Source organism: Bactrocera tryoni, chromosome 3 (genome assembly GCF_016617805.1).
Source record: "Bactrocera tryoni isolate S06 chromosome 3, CSIRO_BtryS06_freeze2, whole genome shotgun sequence".
Taxonomy (NCBI): Eukaryota; Metazoa; Arthropoda; class Insecta; order Diptera; family Tephritidae; genus Bactrocera; species Bactrocera tryoni.
Window position 1 is genome coordinate 33,721,911 of NC_052501.1, and position 17,481 is coordinate 33,739,391.

General features: G+C 35.8%; 2 protein-coding genes and 1 long non-coding RNA gene across 4 annotated transcripts in view; 2 read left to right on the forward strand and 1 right to left on the reverse strand.

Annotated features, from left to right (window-relative positions):
* Nucleotides 1-3,138: 3,138 nt before the first annotated feature.
* Nucleotides 3,139-8,412, reverse strand: LOC120771755 (cytochrome P450 9b2-like). Of its 2 annotated transcripts, none has more exons than XM_040099936.1 (4): nt 8,104-8,412; nt 4,244-4,745; nt 3,516-4,152; nt 3,139-3,458 (listed from the first exon to the last, which is right to left on the reverse strand). In XM_040099936.1, the coding sequence occupies exons 1-4, from the start codon at nt 8,307-8,309 to the stop codon at nt 3,289-3,291; spliced, it is 1,515 nt and encodes a 504-aa protein (XP_039955870.1). In that variant the 5' UTR covers nt 8,310-8,412; the 3' UTR covers nt 3,139-3,288. The 2 variants fall into 2 exon arrangements, with proteins under 2 accessions (XP_039955870.1, XP_039955871.1); XM_040099937.1 differs by lacking the exon at nt 8,104-8,412 and adding an exon at nt 7,449-7,556.
* Nucleotides 8,413-8,771: 359 nt separating this feature from the next.
* Nucleotides 8,772-9,082, forward strand: LOC120771669. The gene is made up of 2 exons (XR_005704994.1): nt 8,772-8,932; nt 9,001-9,082. It is a non-coding gene; the product is annotated as an uncharacterized LOC120771669 (long non-coding RNA).
* Nucleotides 9,083-14,558: 5,476 nt separating this feature from the next.
* LOC120772113 overlaps nt 14,559-17,481 on the forward strand; it is a 34,552-nt gene continuing 31,629 nt past the window's right edge. Inside the window, exon 1 of the mRNA XM_040100524.1 lies at nt 14,559-15,208. The gene's annotated coding sequence lies outside the window, so the exon portion shown is untranslated. The remainder of the gene's footprint in view (nt 15,209-17,481) is intronic.

Consider the following 17,481-nt stretch of genomic DNA (forward strand, 5'->3'; position numbering starts at 1 on the left):
ACAATCGCGTGAATTATCATTAATATTTGTACCTTTTTTGACAAGGTGCGACCGGTTAGCGGCACATTCGATGAATGACAGTTCATTTGTTTTCATTTGAAAATTGCGCTATCGTACATTTTTTCTTGTGTTTGATAAAAAATATCTGTGAAGCGGGTAAGTAACGTTTTTCTTTAATGTTTTGTATTCAACTTATTCTCCTATATCTATTTCATATGTATGCATATGAAACTATCATTAATTTTTTATTTTCAATGTATATTAACGACGAAAATATAGTGGTTAGTAAACTAACCACCGTGACTGTTGCAGGTTTATAGGTTTAATCTACATAAGAGTTAGGCATGTAAGTATTCATGTATTTTTATATTTATTTCAGTATGTCGCGCAAGCTAAATAATAGACAAATCGAAGAATACTTGTTTGAAGATATTCCTTCAGATAGCGAGAGTATTTGTAGCGATGAGGTTACAGAAGATCAGCCAAATCCGCTGGTGTTAGGCGATTCGATTGGAGACGTTCAAATGACTGATTATGACAACTTTGATTCCGATGATGACATCCCTCTGTCTAATTTAGTACTTCGGAATCCTGAATCTGCAGAGTCTAACACTGTAAACTCAAATAGACCGGCTCCAAATGGCTCCAAAATGGAAGAAGAATTATGGAATGGACATATCTGGTGAATTTACTGAAAGTGTAGGAATAACCGATCAAATTCTTAGCATAGATAATGTTCAACCTCTTCTACTCTTTCGCCTTTTTTGAACAGAGCATTTACAAGATATTTTATGCTTTCAAACTAATCTTTACGCTACTCAATCAGGAAAGCTTTATATACCCACCACTACAGAAGAGTTTGATGTTTTTATTGATTTGAACTTGGTAATGGGTATAAAGAAATTGCCGAGCTACAGAGATTACTGGTCGTCAGCACCTGATTTGCATGACGGCTATGTTTCGAGGTTCATGAGCTTCAGTAGATTCATTTGGCTTTTGAATTACTTACATGTAAATGACAATAGTCTAATGCCCAATAGAAATTGCCCAGATTTTGACAAACTTTATAAAATTAGACCACTACTGGACATCATGCGAACTAATTTTAAAAAAACTACAAACTATCAGAAAAAGTTGCGTTTGATGAAAGTATGATAAAATTCAAAGGCTGGAACTATCTGAAACAATACATGCCGAAAAAACCTACTAAACGCGGGTACAAGGTTTGGATGATGTGTGCATGGTCAGGTTAATGTATAGATTTTGATGTTTATACGGGAAGACAGGGTGTTAGCGTTGAAACTGACTTAGGTGGTAAAGTTGTAAGAAATTTTTGCGAAAATTTGAAACACAAAAATCATAAAGTCTATTTTGACAATTATTTCAACAGTTACCCTTTGCAAGTTAAATTACGAGAAGATAATAATTTCGCCTGTGGAACTGTGAACTCAAATAGAAAGTTCTTACCAACGCTAAAAGAAAACAAGCATTTGCAAAGAGGAGAACATGATTACCGGATGAGTGACACAAAAAATGGAAAGATAAGAGATCAGTTTTCATGTTATCAAATTTTCATGGCCCTAAGGATGTCGGAAAAGTTACGCGCCGAGAGCGTGATGATACCAGTATTGAAGTATCATGTCCGCAATCCGTGAAAGATTAAATGCGAATATGAACTACGTTGATAAATTCGATCAACTGAAAGGAAGTTACAATGTTGTTAATAGAAAAATCCCACAAGTAGTGGCACAGGATTTTCTTTCATTTTCTTGATTGTAGTATTGTCAATGCTTTTTTAATTTATAAAGAACTACAGTCCTCTTCACACAGGGATCTAAGCCCTTTGACTTTGAAAGCATTCAGACGAAGCGTATACCAGGGTCTACTGACCCCAGCATATGTCAGAGACAAACGAAGGCCCGAATCAGTGAACAGCAACCGCAATTCTACAGCTTCTTCTACAGGCCCTGCATTTATAAAACGTCACAAGCCAACAGTCCCTTCAGAAATTCGTCTTGAGTCCAGTCGCCATCAACCTGAAAGAAGCACATTAAGAAGATGCTGTCTATGCAGCACTAAAATATTTCCAGTCCGTACTGTATGGCAGTGTAGTACATGCAAAGTGCCTCTTTGTCTACGCAAGGGAAAAGCTTGTTTTTCAGATTTTCATGAAAAAAAAAAAATTACCTTAGTTTCGTCCCGGAGAATTTCATTACATCATATAATATTAATAAACAATATAAGTAACTCATAATTGTTTTGTTTCTATCAATAGTCACGGTGGTTAGAGCCACTAACCACCTCATATCTCGAAAACCTTCATACGCAGATTTTTTTTTCACACTTTCAGTGATATTTCAGCTGTAAATAATGCCAAAACAATAATCGAAACATTCAAAATATTCTTAATCTAAAAGCGTGACTAAAAGAGTTAAATAAAAACTCAAAACTTAGCCTAGACAACAAAGTGCTTTTGCATAATGCGGTCATAAAGCCGATTTGCATGTATGGCATTCAACTGTGGGGTACGACCTGTGCAACCAATATTGATATATTACAAAGGTTTCAATCAAAAATGCTTAGAACAATCACGTGTTCACCATGGTACATGCGTAACGAAAATATCCATAAAGAAAGAAGTAGAAGACAGCCGAAAAAACTACGCAAAGCAGGCCAAACATCCAAGTTATGCTGACAGTTTTCTTCGATTATCTTAGTGTGTGCACTCCGAATGCTTTCCGACCGGCCGAACTGTCAACAAGGAATACTATTTCAGTGTTGTACGTCGTTTACACAAAGCTATTCGTAAAAAGAGTCGCATACTCCATTGATTCGACAAACTAAAGTGACCTCTTCTGGGGAACCGTTTTGAGTCAATTGAAGACAATAACTGAATGACTATTCCGGAATTTATTGTTCCGAGCTGTGTTACTATTTTTTGCTCATAGTAGTATTTTATTAATTTTAACTGGAGCATTTCGATTGGAGAACTAATTTTTTTGATGGAATAATTGGTTTTCGAATTGTTTGCAAACGCTTTGTTTCGCTATTGCTTCACGAGTGTTGTTGAAATTGAGTGTTGAATAATTAGTATAAAAGTGTAATAACCAATTTATTTATTTATGCCACCACTTCTATACTATTTATGATAATATTATGATAACATATGTATATGATTATACATAATATTAAAATATATAGTTATATACAAGGCTTCCACGCAATGGCATTACGTGTAATAAAGATAATTTATATCAATAAATGTTAAGCATTAGCAGGATAGCGCCTTCATGGATCCCGAGGTACTATACGAACCCAAAACCCACCAATAGGATTGATTTGGAACCCACGAACATCTTCCATAATATTCTTCACCGTTTTCGGAGATCGTTCGAGTTTGAAATCCAATATCAGATAGTACATCATTGCCTTGGCTTGCATCAATGCGTATCGATTACCTGTTACGTATATTATTAGACCACACACCAATAGTTACCTACTTCAGTGTTACTTACCAATGCACATTCGCGGCCCTACACCAAAAGGCAAATAAGTGTAAGTCTTAATATTTTGTTTATTTCCATCATTGAAACGTTCGGGATTAAATGAGCTGGGATCTTCAAAGTATCTTTCGTCGTTATGCAATCCCACCACCGGAAACCCCACATAGTCGCCAGCTTTAAATTTAAAGACAACATTCCCATCGTCGTCGGTAAGATCGTAATCTTTGGAGCATAAGCGATCAATCATGCCTGCAAAGGACCATTTGCGTAATGTTTCCGAAGTGACCATGTCCATGTACTTCATTTTCATCACTGCCTCGTAAGTTAAGGGTTTTCCGTTAAGTTCCTCACGCACCTCTAGTGCCTCTTCGTATAATCGTTCTTGTACTTCAGAATTTTCCATCAGCTCATGACAGATTGCCGCGGTAAAATTGGCATTATTTTCAAACGCGGCGAAAAAGAAAATAAAGCACTGTGCCACTAAATCATCATCGGACCAATTTTCATCCGACTCCTGTTTGGCTTCGATCAATAACTGAATCATATCCGGTCTGTGGATTTTATTCTCTTGTCGATATTTCATTGTGTCTATAACTAAACGTTTAAAATAATCTGTTTTTTCGGTGTCGAATACTTTAAAACCTAGGATCTGTAATCAATATTTAAGGTTTTTATATTTATTAGTAAAGCATACAGAAATATATATCATTTTCATTCGAAATTATGTTTCTAAAACGTACTTTTTGTAATAATGGCATTGTGTTTGCGATAAAGAACTTTAGCATTTGTTTGCCGCGAAAATTGACGATGCCTTGGCCGATTGAGTAGAATCGATTATTCTGATCTTCGTACGAATTGACTTTCAAGCCAAATGCAGTGGAGGCGATAATATCATTTGACAAGCGTGTGAACCAACCTTTGAGTTCTACATCATGACTTTTGCCACCCTTAGTTGCTTCCCTTAAGCGGTTTAAACTCTCATTGAAACATTCGTTCATCAAGCTAAACATGGCGCGCATCTTGGCGGCGGTAAATATGGGTGAAAGTGTGTTGCGCATATTTTTCCAACGCTGATCCTTCATCACGGTCAGCATTCCATTAATAAGGGGATCATCTTCGGATTTAAAAAACGGAACATGATTTACAAAAAAATCAAAGTCCTTCACGGTCATCTTTTTTATGTAATCTGGATTCTGAACCATAAAAATTGGCGAGCGAAAATTATAAAAACCGACAATGTCACTAAAAATTAAAAAAAAATATGTAAATAATGAGTTAGTAATTCATGTTGCAATAACAAAACTCTACAATAAGATACAAGACTTTTATTTGTACCAAATCAATACGAATATAATCAAGGAGCATCTATGATTGAACAAAATTTTAGGTGGTGGTGGCCACACCCTTTAAAAAGTTTAATGAACTATACATATATTCTGTAATGTAACCCTATGCGAAATATTAATTCTCATCTATGTGGCATCACCGACACATAAAAAGCAACACTTGAATTTCAACCGCCAACGCGAACGCAACCTCCCGTGCGATATTATCATTTTTTCCAATAAACTTTGTGAACTATAATTTAACTTTTAAATAAACAAAGACCGTCCTGAAAAATAGAAAGTGTCCGAATAAAAACCTTTCAATCCTAACTCATTCAAGCTATAAGATCCAAATTTACTCAGGGAAAATGGCTTTGGTAAATCTACCCACCCTGTGGAAACGGGTAAATACGGATTATAACACCTCCTACTCCTCACATAACGGTTTTGTTAACAACTACTACAAGTGCGCTAAATCTTTAACCAAATGCACCAGAGACATAAATTTTGGATCCGAGATGGTATGAAAGAGCTTTAATGGAGACAGTATCGAATCTGAACGATGGGTGTGTCACCGCCCACATTTAAGAGAAACCCCCTATCTTGGGACTTACTCCACCGATATCGACAAAATTTAGTACGGAGTATTATCTTGACATATTTATATATCAGGGCCAAATCGGACTACAACGACGCCTACATATCTCATTTAACACATTTTCAAAATTTCATCTGATTTTTTACTTTCCAGTATAAAAATCAGGAACTAATCAATGTATCTCGATAACACTCTGTACGAACTGGTGTCTTTACCATATCTGAACACAACTAGCTATGCTATGCCCCCAGATACCGAGTATGTGGACTGCATTTCTATTGTGAAAATATGTTTCCACAGCTTTGACGTTTGCAATTTACGTGAATAAAAAGTATTCGGTTACATCTGAACTTAGCCCCTCCTTGCTTGTTTTATTTACCTTATTATAATGCTTTTCGATAAAGCAATAAGCGATTGATTTCTAGAAAAACGAATCATAGATGTGTTACTGCACAGATGCGACTTCGTAATAGAGCCAAATACCCGTGCGCAAAGAGTAGCCGTCTGAATAATGATTAGTCAACAAGCAATCGTAAACATTTCGTTTACAATTATTTATTTCGCGAAGGGGGGAAATATGAAATAAGGTCTGTTATCAAACTGCATAATAAATATAGGAAAATCAGTATGATGAATTTGAAAAACAAATTTAAATTGCTTATATTGGATAGATACAAGTTTTTGGCATGATTCATAGATTCGAAAACTAATTAATATTTTTATTTTTTATCTATCATTTTTCATTCCATGAATGGCTCGTGAACGAAGATTTAATAATACTTATACATAAATATATGTATGTATGTATGCATGCGTACGCGTGTACTTGTCGTGTAGATTGTCGCATTATCTTGACACTGAAACAGAGGTACTTAAAGTGATTAATTATATGTGATAACTTTTATAACGGACACCACTACGTATAAGGCGATAAATTTCATCAAGCTACAATTAATTTCATTAGAATATATATACATACATATGTAAATGTATCGATGAATGAATCATCCCTGCATCAAATCTAATTCTGACAATTGATATTTCAACATACATATATGTATGTAGATAACAAAATTATACCCTCATACGAGATTAATATTTTGGTCGAAAATTTGGTTATGAAACGTTTCGACTACGCAGTGTTTTCAGACCAAATTCTTTATATATTCGCTACTTTTAGGGGAAGTGAACGTGTAGACCAATACAACGCAATGCTGATTAAGGTTGTTCCATACGAAGATAATAATGTATACGGCATTTACCTTACTTATCCACAGAGGTCATTTCGAAACCACAGACTAGTCAGATTTGGAATAAATTTTTAATTTCTAAAGTAATTGAATAAAGTTCATTAATTGGGTTTTGCGACCCTGCATGTCATGTCATTGCCTATGTTGAAGGAAAAACACGCATGCTCTTTACTCGCACGGTCTTGAAAAAGCTGCAGAACATTGTTGCCCTAAGACAGGTCACAACCTAGTGGCTTCTCATTTGAGCCGGATGGGCATAAGTAACGACGATACATGCAATAAGTGAATGGTAGGTATGAGAGAGATACTGTCCAGCCTTACCACGAACTCGTCTTACATATCTATGCTCGTTGTTCAAGGGTCTGGATGAAGAGTCAAAATTAGACATCAAGTCGCTTTTAAAGTTCGCAAAAATTAAACTGAACCACCATCTGGGTATACTAAAGACCAGCAGGTCCATGTAAGGTGTGACAACTGAACGGTATAACCTAATCTAACCAATTTCGAATTTTGTTAAATGCATTTGATATCGATCGAAAAAATTTCATCATCACAGCAACAGTTTTCTTAAATAGTTTTTTTTTTAAATAATGCATTTGCTGAAAGAACGGTAAAACGGTTTCGGATCGCTTTTAAAAACATTCATTGCGCTAAACACACGTTTAACATCTGCAGTAGAGTATGGTAAAGGGAAGAACGAAATGGGGAAAATTGCCAAATACTCAAAAGGATTCAGTATAATGCCATTGAATAAAATTAACATTTCTCTTACCACAATCAACATTGATCAAAACTTCAGAATCTGTGACACATATTTTCGCACAAGCTAGTAAGTCTCATTTCAATTGGGTTACGTATTCGATGAAGATCGCTTTTATGTTATATAAAAATTGCTTTTTTTGCGTTTCAAAATTACTGGAAAGTTTAGCTCTTTAGAAAAGTTTAAATATTACTATTTTACGTTATTCACCACTTACAGATAAAAACACTGGAAAGAACACAAGGCACGTACGGTTTTTTTTCGACTTTTTAGTTTTCAAAAAGCACTAAGTTTTCAACTAAGAAGAGACTAATACAAGTATGGTTCAGATCTTTTTTTCAGTATCTTCGTTTGAACAGAGGCAAATACATTATACTACATACATACACACAATATGTATGGCTTTGAAGTGCACAAAATGTATAAAAGGATCAGAGAAGCATTGAGATGCATACACATTGTATGCCGAATGTATTACACAATCTCTTATTATGCCTCTTAATTATATATTTTATTTACTAGATTTTTCCAACGAAATTGTTTGATTTTCCCTACACAGTTATGCTAAATTAAAATTTCGCAATAAGCTACAAGTTAATTTCTAAAGAAGACACTAATTGTTCACGTGAAAATAAGTGTGATTTTAAGATTTCCAATATCCACTCACTGATTGCGGTTGCGCTGATAAAATTTCAACACAGTCTTATTAAAGCCTTCCTTATTTAATACTACCGCCCCGGCGTTGCCAGTTAAGGGCCAAGGTTCTTCGTAAGGTACTCCACGCTCTTTGAATGTGTTGAATGTAAGTGTTGCCCATTTGTAGAAAATGTACAGGAGTAGCAGGGACACAAGTCCCAATTCGATAAAAACCATGTTGGTAATACAAATATTTCTTCTTTTAGAATGTTCAATTTAGAGCTGAATTGAAAATTTTATTTCGCAACCGTTCACATTGAAAGTTTAAACAATACTAAAACAATATCAAAGCTCTTCTGATTGTTAGGGACGGGGAACACCAACAATTACTGTCATCGAAATGCATATAACAGCTTTATGCACAATTGCGAGGAGAACTCTCTGTACAGACAATTTTGATTTTGTGTTGGAATGTCTATAGAAAGCTCAATTTACTAATGAATGAGAACGAAAGCCAACCGAGTGACTGAAGACTTAGATGATTAACGCACAGCTTTTGATTCGCTTTGCTTCAGACTTTTTCCTTTTTAAAATGCGATGCTTATTTACTGCCGCAACAAGTTGCAGTGGTGCGCACGCCTCAATACTACTACATTTTACGTTTGCGGGGGACAAACATTGGTCGACTTCCTAAACGCAGGTTGCAATGCATATATACAATGCATATAGTTCCTAAAGTCATACTTGAATTTTCTGGCAACGCCTAATGTTCCTAATTAGTTGGCAACTCAGTTCTAAACGCATCACATGTTTAAAGCGTGCATCAATTTTATTTGGTATGCAGAACAGACAATGGCAGAGTAAATAATTTTTATTTATTGTAACTAATTTAAATTGTGTTATCATTTCGTTTTATCTTATATTATAGAGAAAAAAGTGGACACACGAGCGGAAGAAATTATTAATAACAACAAGGCTTCGCCATGAAGCAGAATTTTCCGGCAAAAAAAGAAAGAGAAATACAATTTGGGAGTCGATTTTAAGGGAAATGAGGGACGTTGAGAGCTCGTTTCCATTTTCAAGAGATTAAATAACGAGTTGTTTTCTCAACATAAGAAGTGGTGATTTGGTGGAATTTTTAATTCACCGCTTACTAGTGCTCTACGAAATGGGCTCCTTTGCCACACTGATGCGTCATGACATCGTCCGGGACAGCCGACAAAGACGTCCAGAAATTTCATATCGCTGTCAACAATGGCCTATACAAATTGCTTATTATAATTTGCCAAGAGATGAGTATACATGTGTAATTACCTGTGCAATGATGGAAAACGTCCCTTTTCTGTTATAGAAACTTATTGCATCATTTTTTGGTTGTGATATGGGAATGTGCGTTCCATCAATGCATCCTTATACAAAAGGAAATATATTGTGGCGACGTTGAGAAAACCCATCAGCGATCTTTTTTTGAGCTGCAGTAGTAGTTGGAAATTTTATTATTGTCGATTTTAGACGACATATAAGTTTGAGGATTTTAATAAATGCTCTATAAGTGGCGCCCATTCCTACATCAAATCTGTCACTAATTTGTCGAAATGATGTATTATTGGCAAGCTTTCAAATTGTCAAATACAATGCCTTTTCCGTGGAAACTGCAGTACGACCTGTTGATGATTCGGTCCACATTGGTTGTAGCATAGTCATCAGCCTCTGAAATTGCAGCGAACACGTTTTATGTTATCCATATTTGAAATTCAATTGTGTACTTACCTTGAACGTGCTTCTTCGCATCCGAAAATGGGAATAAAATATGTCGTCTTCCATCAATACAATAGATCCACAAAAATTTGTATTTTTCACCACCTTTCTTCTTCTTAAATTCAAAGTCCTTAATAAAAACTGCCGCTTCTTTTTTTCTTTTCAATTAGTTTTTTTATTAACTTAATATTTGAAGAATTAGCTAAAGCTAAAGCTAATTCTTCAGCATTTGCTAATAAAATTAATGAATAATTTCTTCTCTCGTCCATATTAACTCAAAATTTCGTTATTTGCAATAACAGTCATTATTTGACATATGTTTTATGTATGAGTTTTACGATGACGTTCCTAAACGTCATTTATATGCAAAGCATTTATTTGCAACGCAGAGTTGCGTTGAAAATCAGCTTTGCATTTCATACGCATTTTTTCGAGTTATGCATCGCAACTTGCTTTTAGGAAGTCGGCCATTGCTATAGATTTTCGTACGTCCCTAGCGTACGTGTTCAGCCGCTTTCGTGTGCGTGTGACATTTTTCGCAGTAGCAGAATTATCAGTCAAACACGCGTGTTTGGATTTTTATTGCGTTGAGCGCTACTGCTATAGAGTATAATAGTTTTAAACGATTTGCTCAGTTCATCCGATCTGAACAGTTTTTTTGGAGATTATATTATTACCATAAGCAGTAATCCATGTAAAATTTCATGAAGATGCCACGTCAAATGCGAAAGTTTTCTATACAAGCTCTTGATTACGATCGTTCGGTTTATATGGCAGCTATAAGCTATAGTGAGCCGATCTGAAGAATTTCTGCCGATATTACATTATTTCTATAAACAATAACTCATACCAAATTTCGTGAAGATATATCGTCAAATGAGGAAGTTTCCTATGCAAGCATTTGATTCCGATCATTCAGTTGCTATGGCAGCTATATGCTATAGTTAACCGATCTGAACAATTTCTTCGGAGATTACATTGCTGCCTTAGAAAATAATCCTTACCAAATTTCGTGAATATATCTTGTTAAATCCAAAAGTTTTCTTTACCAGCACTAGAATCCGATCGTTCAGTTTCTATAGCAGCTATATGCTATAGTAAGCCGATCTGAACAATTTCTTCGTATATTACTTAATTGTCCTAGAAAATAACCTGTGTCAACTTTTGTGAAGATACATTGACAAATGTGAAAGTTTTCCATACAAGAACTTGATTCCGATCGTTCAGTTCGTGTGGCAGCTAAATGTTATAGTGGTCCGATGTCGGACAAATGAGCAGTTTCTTGAAAAGAAAATAACGCTTGCAAAATTTCAAAACGATATCTTAACAAGTAAGGAAGGGCTACGTTCGGGTGTCACCGAACATTTTATACTATCGCATGATAAAGTGATAATAATTTACATATTTTTTTATTTTGCTGTAAAATTAATTAGATTGGATCAATTTGTGTACTTTGAGTATTGAAATGTATTTTCATTTCCTACTGTATATGTACATATATATTATACAGAGAAGGCATCAGATGGAATTCAAAATAGCGTTATATTAGAAGAAGGCGTGGTTGTTAACCGATTTCACCCATATTTCGTACATTTCATCAGGGTGTTAAAGAAATATTATATACCGAATTTCATTGACATCGGTTGAGTAGTTCCTGAGATATGGTTTTTGGTCCATAAGTGGGCGACGCGACACCCATTTTCAATTTTTAAAAAAAGCCTGGGTGCAGCTTCCTTCTGCTATTTCTTCCGCAAAATTTAGTGTTTCTGACGGTTTTTGTTAGTCGGTTAACGCACTTTTAGTGATTTTCAACATAACCTTTGTATGGAAGGTGGGCGTGGTTATTATCCGATTTCTTCCATTTTTGAACTGTATATGGAAATGGCTGAAGGAAACGACTCTATAGAGTTTATTTGACATAGCTATAGTAGTTTCCGAGATATATACACAAAATTTTGTAGGGGCGGGGCCACGCCCACTTTTCCAAAAAAATTACGTCCAAATATGCCCCTCTCTAATGCGATCCTTTGTGCCAAATTTCACTTTAATATCTTTATTTGTGGCTTAGTTATGACACTTTATATGTTTTCGATTTTCGCCATTTTGTGGGCGTGGCAGTAGGCCGATTTTGCCCATCTTCGAACTTCACCTTCTTATAGAGCCAAGAAATACGTGTACCAAGTTTCATCATGATATCTAAATTTTTACTCTAGTTACAGCTTGCACGGACGGACGGACATCCGGATTTTAACTCTAACGCTAAATCGACTCAGCTCAATACACTGATGATTTATATATATACTTTATAGAGTCTCCTAGGCTTCCTTCTGGATGTTACAAACTTCGTGGCAAACTTAATATACCCTGTTCAGGGTATGACAAGTAAGGAAGAGCTAAGGGTGCAACCGAACATTTTATACTCTTGCAACCTGCAAAAATCAAAGCCGGAAAATTTTTAATACATAGACATACCATTATAAGAGAAGGATTACTCCTTAATCTCAGTTATACTTATATATCACATACTCGGTACCTATGGGCTTGAACAGTTTTTGTTGAATTTGGACAATTTTTGGTTATTAGGTGGCATACACTAAAGGCATTATTCGCGCAAAGCTTTATCTCGTTATATTAATTACTTCTTAATTTGTGTACTGGAAAGTGAAAGAATCTAGTGGAATTGAAAATTATGTTATTTGGAAAATATTTCGCCCATTTTCTCAACGGGACATGGAAATATGAAAAAAATACCACATACCAAATCGAAATCGGGCAGTCAGGTCCCGAGATATGGGATTTCAAAAAAAAGTAGGCGGTACCGCGCCCATCGCCCAATGTTTACCCCGGTCCCTATAAAACCTTGTCATACCATTACGCCTCTCGCGCAGTTAGTTATTGATTTATCGCGCTTGAAGTAGTTTTGGATTGTACCGATAAATGGGGAGAGAACGGGGTTTCCATCCGATTGCTTCCATTTTCACACTATTGCTAGGAGTTCTTCGTATATTCGTGCTGAGCGAATTTGGCTGTTGTAGCTTAAATGGTTTAGGAGATATATATAGTACATTCAACTTATTAGAGGGCGGGGCCATGCCCACTTTTTAAAAAAAATTCCTACAGGTGCCCCTTGCTACTGAAATCATCTGTGCCAAATATCAGTTCTATATCTTAATTTAGTGCGTAGTTATGGCACTTTATAGGTTTTCGGTTAATGGCAATTTGTGGGCGTGGCAGTGGTCCGATTACGCCCATAATTTGTCATAACTAAGCCGCACATTAAGATATAAAACTGCAATTTGGTAAAACGAATTGCATTAACCGAGGAACCTCTTGTTGAGAAATGTTTAAAAGGTGGACGTGGCCTCGCCCCCAACAGATTTAATCTTCCAAACTATTCGAGCTATAAGACCCAATTTTGCATAGGACAAATTTTTTCAATTCTTTTTAGAACAATGTGAAAATAGGTTAAATCGGATGATATTCCCACACACTCCCCATATAACGTGGTTGTTAAAAACTACTGAATGCCCGATAAATCAGTAACTAAATGTACCAGAGACAATAAATTTGACACTCGGGGTGGTCTACCGTCCAAAAATTGTCGAAATCGGCCTATATCCCCAATACGTATGGTTGACTGGCTGCCGAAAATATCTGTTGTGAGATATGTAATTGAATTGATATCCCCTTGTGGCAAAAATGGGGTTAATGAGATCAATACTTCCTTTAGCCCCATATGTATACCTAATATAAATAATTTCGAACTTCCATTGTGAGAACTTATTTTTCTATAACACTTTGTGTCTAAAATGTATAAAATAGAGTGAAATTTTACCTAGCCGCTATATAACTAATATTAGAATATTCGAACATCTGGCTGACTTTGGTCTTGGTGAATATAGATAAAATCGTGTCAATACTACCCCAACTCACATACATACATTACATATACAAATGATTTTCGATAGAATTATATCTTAATAAAATTGCTTAAAAATAAATTCTTAAATATATCTGAGCAAAATCTAAACATCGTTTTTTTCTTATCTCCAAAAATTTTAAATCGATTCGAGTAAAATTTTAAGATTTAGACCTTTCGGAAGTTTTGCATATCAAGCCACGTCAGCGTGCAGTGCTCCGTTTTTGAACTCGGTGGACACGATTTCTCGACAGTTATGGACCGTTTTAGTTCGAATTATGTACACATCTTTAAAATAACACTATCTAGTTATTGAACGAAGGATTATTTTCATGACGACTTTTTTTAAGCCAATAAATGCCGAAAATTTGACAAAAAAAATATAATTTTTTTAATAAAAATTTAAATTTTTTTCTTTGTTCAAATACGAGATTTATGTATGTACTAACGGAATATTTTTGGTTATTTAATTTTAGATAAACCAATAATAAGTTATGCTGTCGACTGCGAGAGCACTTTTTTGTGAGACACCAACATTTTAATATCAAACTTTCAGGAGACATTGCTCATATATGTACCTATGATTGTTTATTTAAAAAATGTCGTAAAAATACCATTTTTGTATCTCTGCATGGTTGAAATGTGATACTTTAATATACATATGTACAAGTTTTTTTTAAATTATGTGGTTTAGCACTGAATTAGAATGGAATTGTTCTATACCTTGATGTAAACCTCCAAAATATAGTAAATTTGATTGTAATTTATTCACGATTTCTAAGAATAATAAATTTTGAATTCATTTGCAACATTTTTTAATACAAAGTTTTACCACCAGCCAAAGCCAAGCTGATTCTTGCATGTTAAGTATAAATAACTTAGGCCTTCCTCCTTTAATATTATTTATTATTAAAGAAGTCAAAACTTCTTTAGCATCCTTGAAAGTCGATCAAATGAAAAAGTGACAGTAACGAGAGGCAGACAGATAAATTTATCAGTTTTAACCTGGGAAAAAATTATATAACCGCACAATTTGTAACAGTATAAAATTTCAGTTACATCCTAACCTAGCCAATTCTTACTTGTTTTTATACACCTACATAACTATAACTTCGCCTTGTATTTTCAATTCATCAACTAGTATTATTCTTTCATAGACATTGCAAAGATGTATTATATGTGCTTGAAATAAAAATGGATTATATAAGAGCCCAGTTGGAAGGCAAAATCTAAATATCAATATCAAAAACAAACAAGCGACAACAACTGCCAACAGGTGTGCGAACAAAAAATATCTCCCGAAGAAACAAAATCACGAAAATGCTCAGTTTTCAAAGTTTTTTGCAATTTCATCGGTTAGAAGATTCGCTGAAGAGCACAAAAGACTAACGCTGATCAACATTCTCAAAACGCACAGAGCCAAAAGCAATAAATGACTTCTTAGAATTTAACCTATATGGCAAGTTAGTTAGCGATTAGTTTAAATATTGTACAGTTATTTGTTGAAATTAGCAAGAATGAGAATGAATAAATACAGTGAAGTCTCCCGTAAGCGGACATTGTCGGGATCTTCCATTCTGGCCGTCTAATAGATTATCCTTAATAAACAGCAAACAATTTTGGGACCGGCCAATGTGCACGGTTAAAGGAGATGTCTGTTTATTAGAGCTTTCACTGTATTAATAACATTCATTAACATTCTCTGAAAGTGGTAACTGTTCGAAGCATACATTAGGAGAAACAAGTCAAATCACTTAATACTTAAGTATAGAAAGTATTAGTTGAAATATTTAGGGTATACGATATGCGATAAGCCGTTCGAAGCATACATTAGGAGAAATAAGTCAAATCACCTTCAAACCAGGCTCTTATTAAGCCATTGCAAGCATACCAACGTTGTTCGCGCCTATCTGACATCTTATTCTTCTTAATTGGCGTAGACACCGCTTACGCGATTATAGCCGAGTTAACAACGGTGCGCCAGTCGTTTCTTCTTTTCGCTACGTGGCGCCAATTGGATATTCCAAGCGTAGCCAGGTCCTTCTCCACCTGGTCCTTCCAACGGAGTGGAGGTCTTCCTCTTCCTCTCCTGCCCCGGGTGGGTACGGCGTCGAATACTTTCAGAGCAAGAGTGTTTTCGTCCATTCGGACAACGTGACCTAGCCAGCGTAGCCACTGTCTTTTAATTCGCTGAACTATGTCAATGTCGTCATATATCTCGTACAGCTCTTCGTTCCATCGAATGCGATATTCGCCGTGGCCAACGCGCAAGGGACCATAAATCTTTCGCAGAACTTTTCTCTCGAAAACTCGCAACATCAACTCATCAGTTGTTGTCATCGTCCAAGCCTCTGCACCATATAGCAGGACGGAAATTACGAGTGACTTATAGAGTTTGGTTTTTGTTCGTCGAGAGAGGACTTTAATTCTCAACATCACATCACGACATCACATTTCTAAACATATGTTTGAAGCTTCATGGGCAGCACTTATGTGCTTGCTGTCAAACCAGCTTCCGTTATATCCCTCTCTTCAATAAAGGGATTCAACCGCATAGCACGCTTTTCACTTCAATCCGCGTTAATATTATTCATCTTCCGCGAACGCTACTAAACATTAACTTATTTTGGTTCTTTGAGCCGGATATCATTGCATATTAATGACATTCCCCTAATCCGCTTTCATTTTCAACATTTTCAGTATTCATCATGTTTTCGGCTAAAATTCGCGACACCGCGCTAAATGCGAAGTGGATGCTCTAGACGGTAGACACTGAGGTAATAACTACTTACCTCCAATTGTTGTAGAAGCAATGGATTCGCTCACATGTGCCGACAAGAACGTTTTCATTGAGGGGCAGGCATGCCTACAAGGTGAGGAGTAGTACAGCGCCGCCAAAGCTAACCTGAAACGCCTGTACGCAACTCAAAGGCAGCAGACATTGCAAACTACCGTTCATGATTCACCTGCTCCTGTACCGCTTCCAAAACTACAGCTGCCGTCATTTAGTGGTGATCCCACTCAATGGCTTCATTTTCATTATAATTTTTGCTCTCTCATTCATACGAATGTCAATTTGTTGGGCGGACAAAAATTGCAATATTTACGAAACTGTTTGAATGGGGAAGCATTCGAATTGGTGAGTAGCTTAGCAGTATGTGGCATGCAACTCAGATTCTCTTGAACGAAGTATCGTCAATAAAATTACTTCATACTCTTGAAGAAAACAAGAAAGAAAACCCCATCTTCTGATAAATAGAAATTTTGCCGTTGATTAGGCCCCAAACATACTTGTTTGCGAAAAATTGTCACAACCTCAGATATGTCAGCATTCACTGTCGGCATTTGGCGGATTCACGAGGGGGTTTAGGGTTTGTATTTGTGTTTCTTTCATCCACTGTTTAGAACCCAAAGCTTTTTTATACTCTTGCAAACAGTTGCCCCATGGTACCTGTATTATAGTTTTATTCACCTAACGGTTGCACGCATCACCTAAAACTAAAACAGTTAGATGTAGGGTTATAAATATATAAATGATCAGGGTGACGAGAAAAGTTGAAACCCGGTTGACTGTCTGTCTGTCCGTCCGTCCGTGCAAACTGTAACTTGAGTAAAAATTGAGTTATCTTGTTGAAACTTGGTATGCAAGTTTTTTAGTACAAACAAAGTTTGAGTTCGTAGATGGGCGTAATTGAATCACTGCCACGCCCACAAATCGCCATTAATCGAAAA

Excerpts from the sequence above, each read along its gene's own strand:
- LOC120771755 (XM_040099936.1), bottom strand. The coding sequence starts at position 8,309 with ATGGTTTTTATCGAATTGGGACTTGTGTCCCTGCTACTCCTGTACATT. Across the intron at positions 4,746-8,103 it reads TATCAGCGCAACCGCAATCA|TGACATTGTCGGTTTTTATA; the intron begins GTGAGTGGATAT and ends TTTAATTTTTAG. Across the intron at positions 4,153-4,243 it reads CAATGCCATTATTACAAAAA|ATCCTAGGTTTTAAAGTATT; the intron begins GTACGTTTTAGA and ends TATTGATTACAG.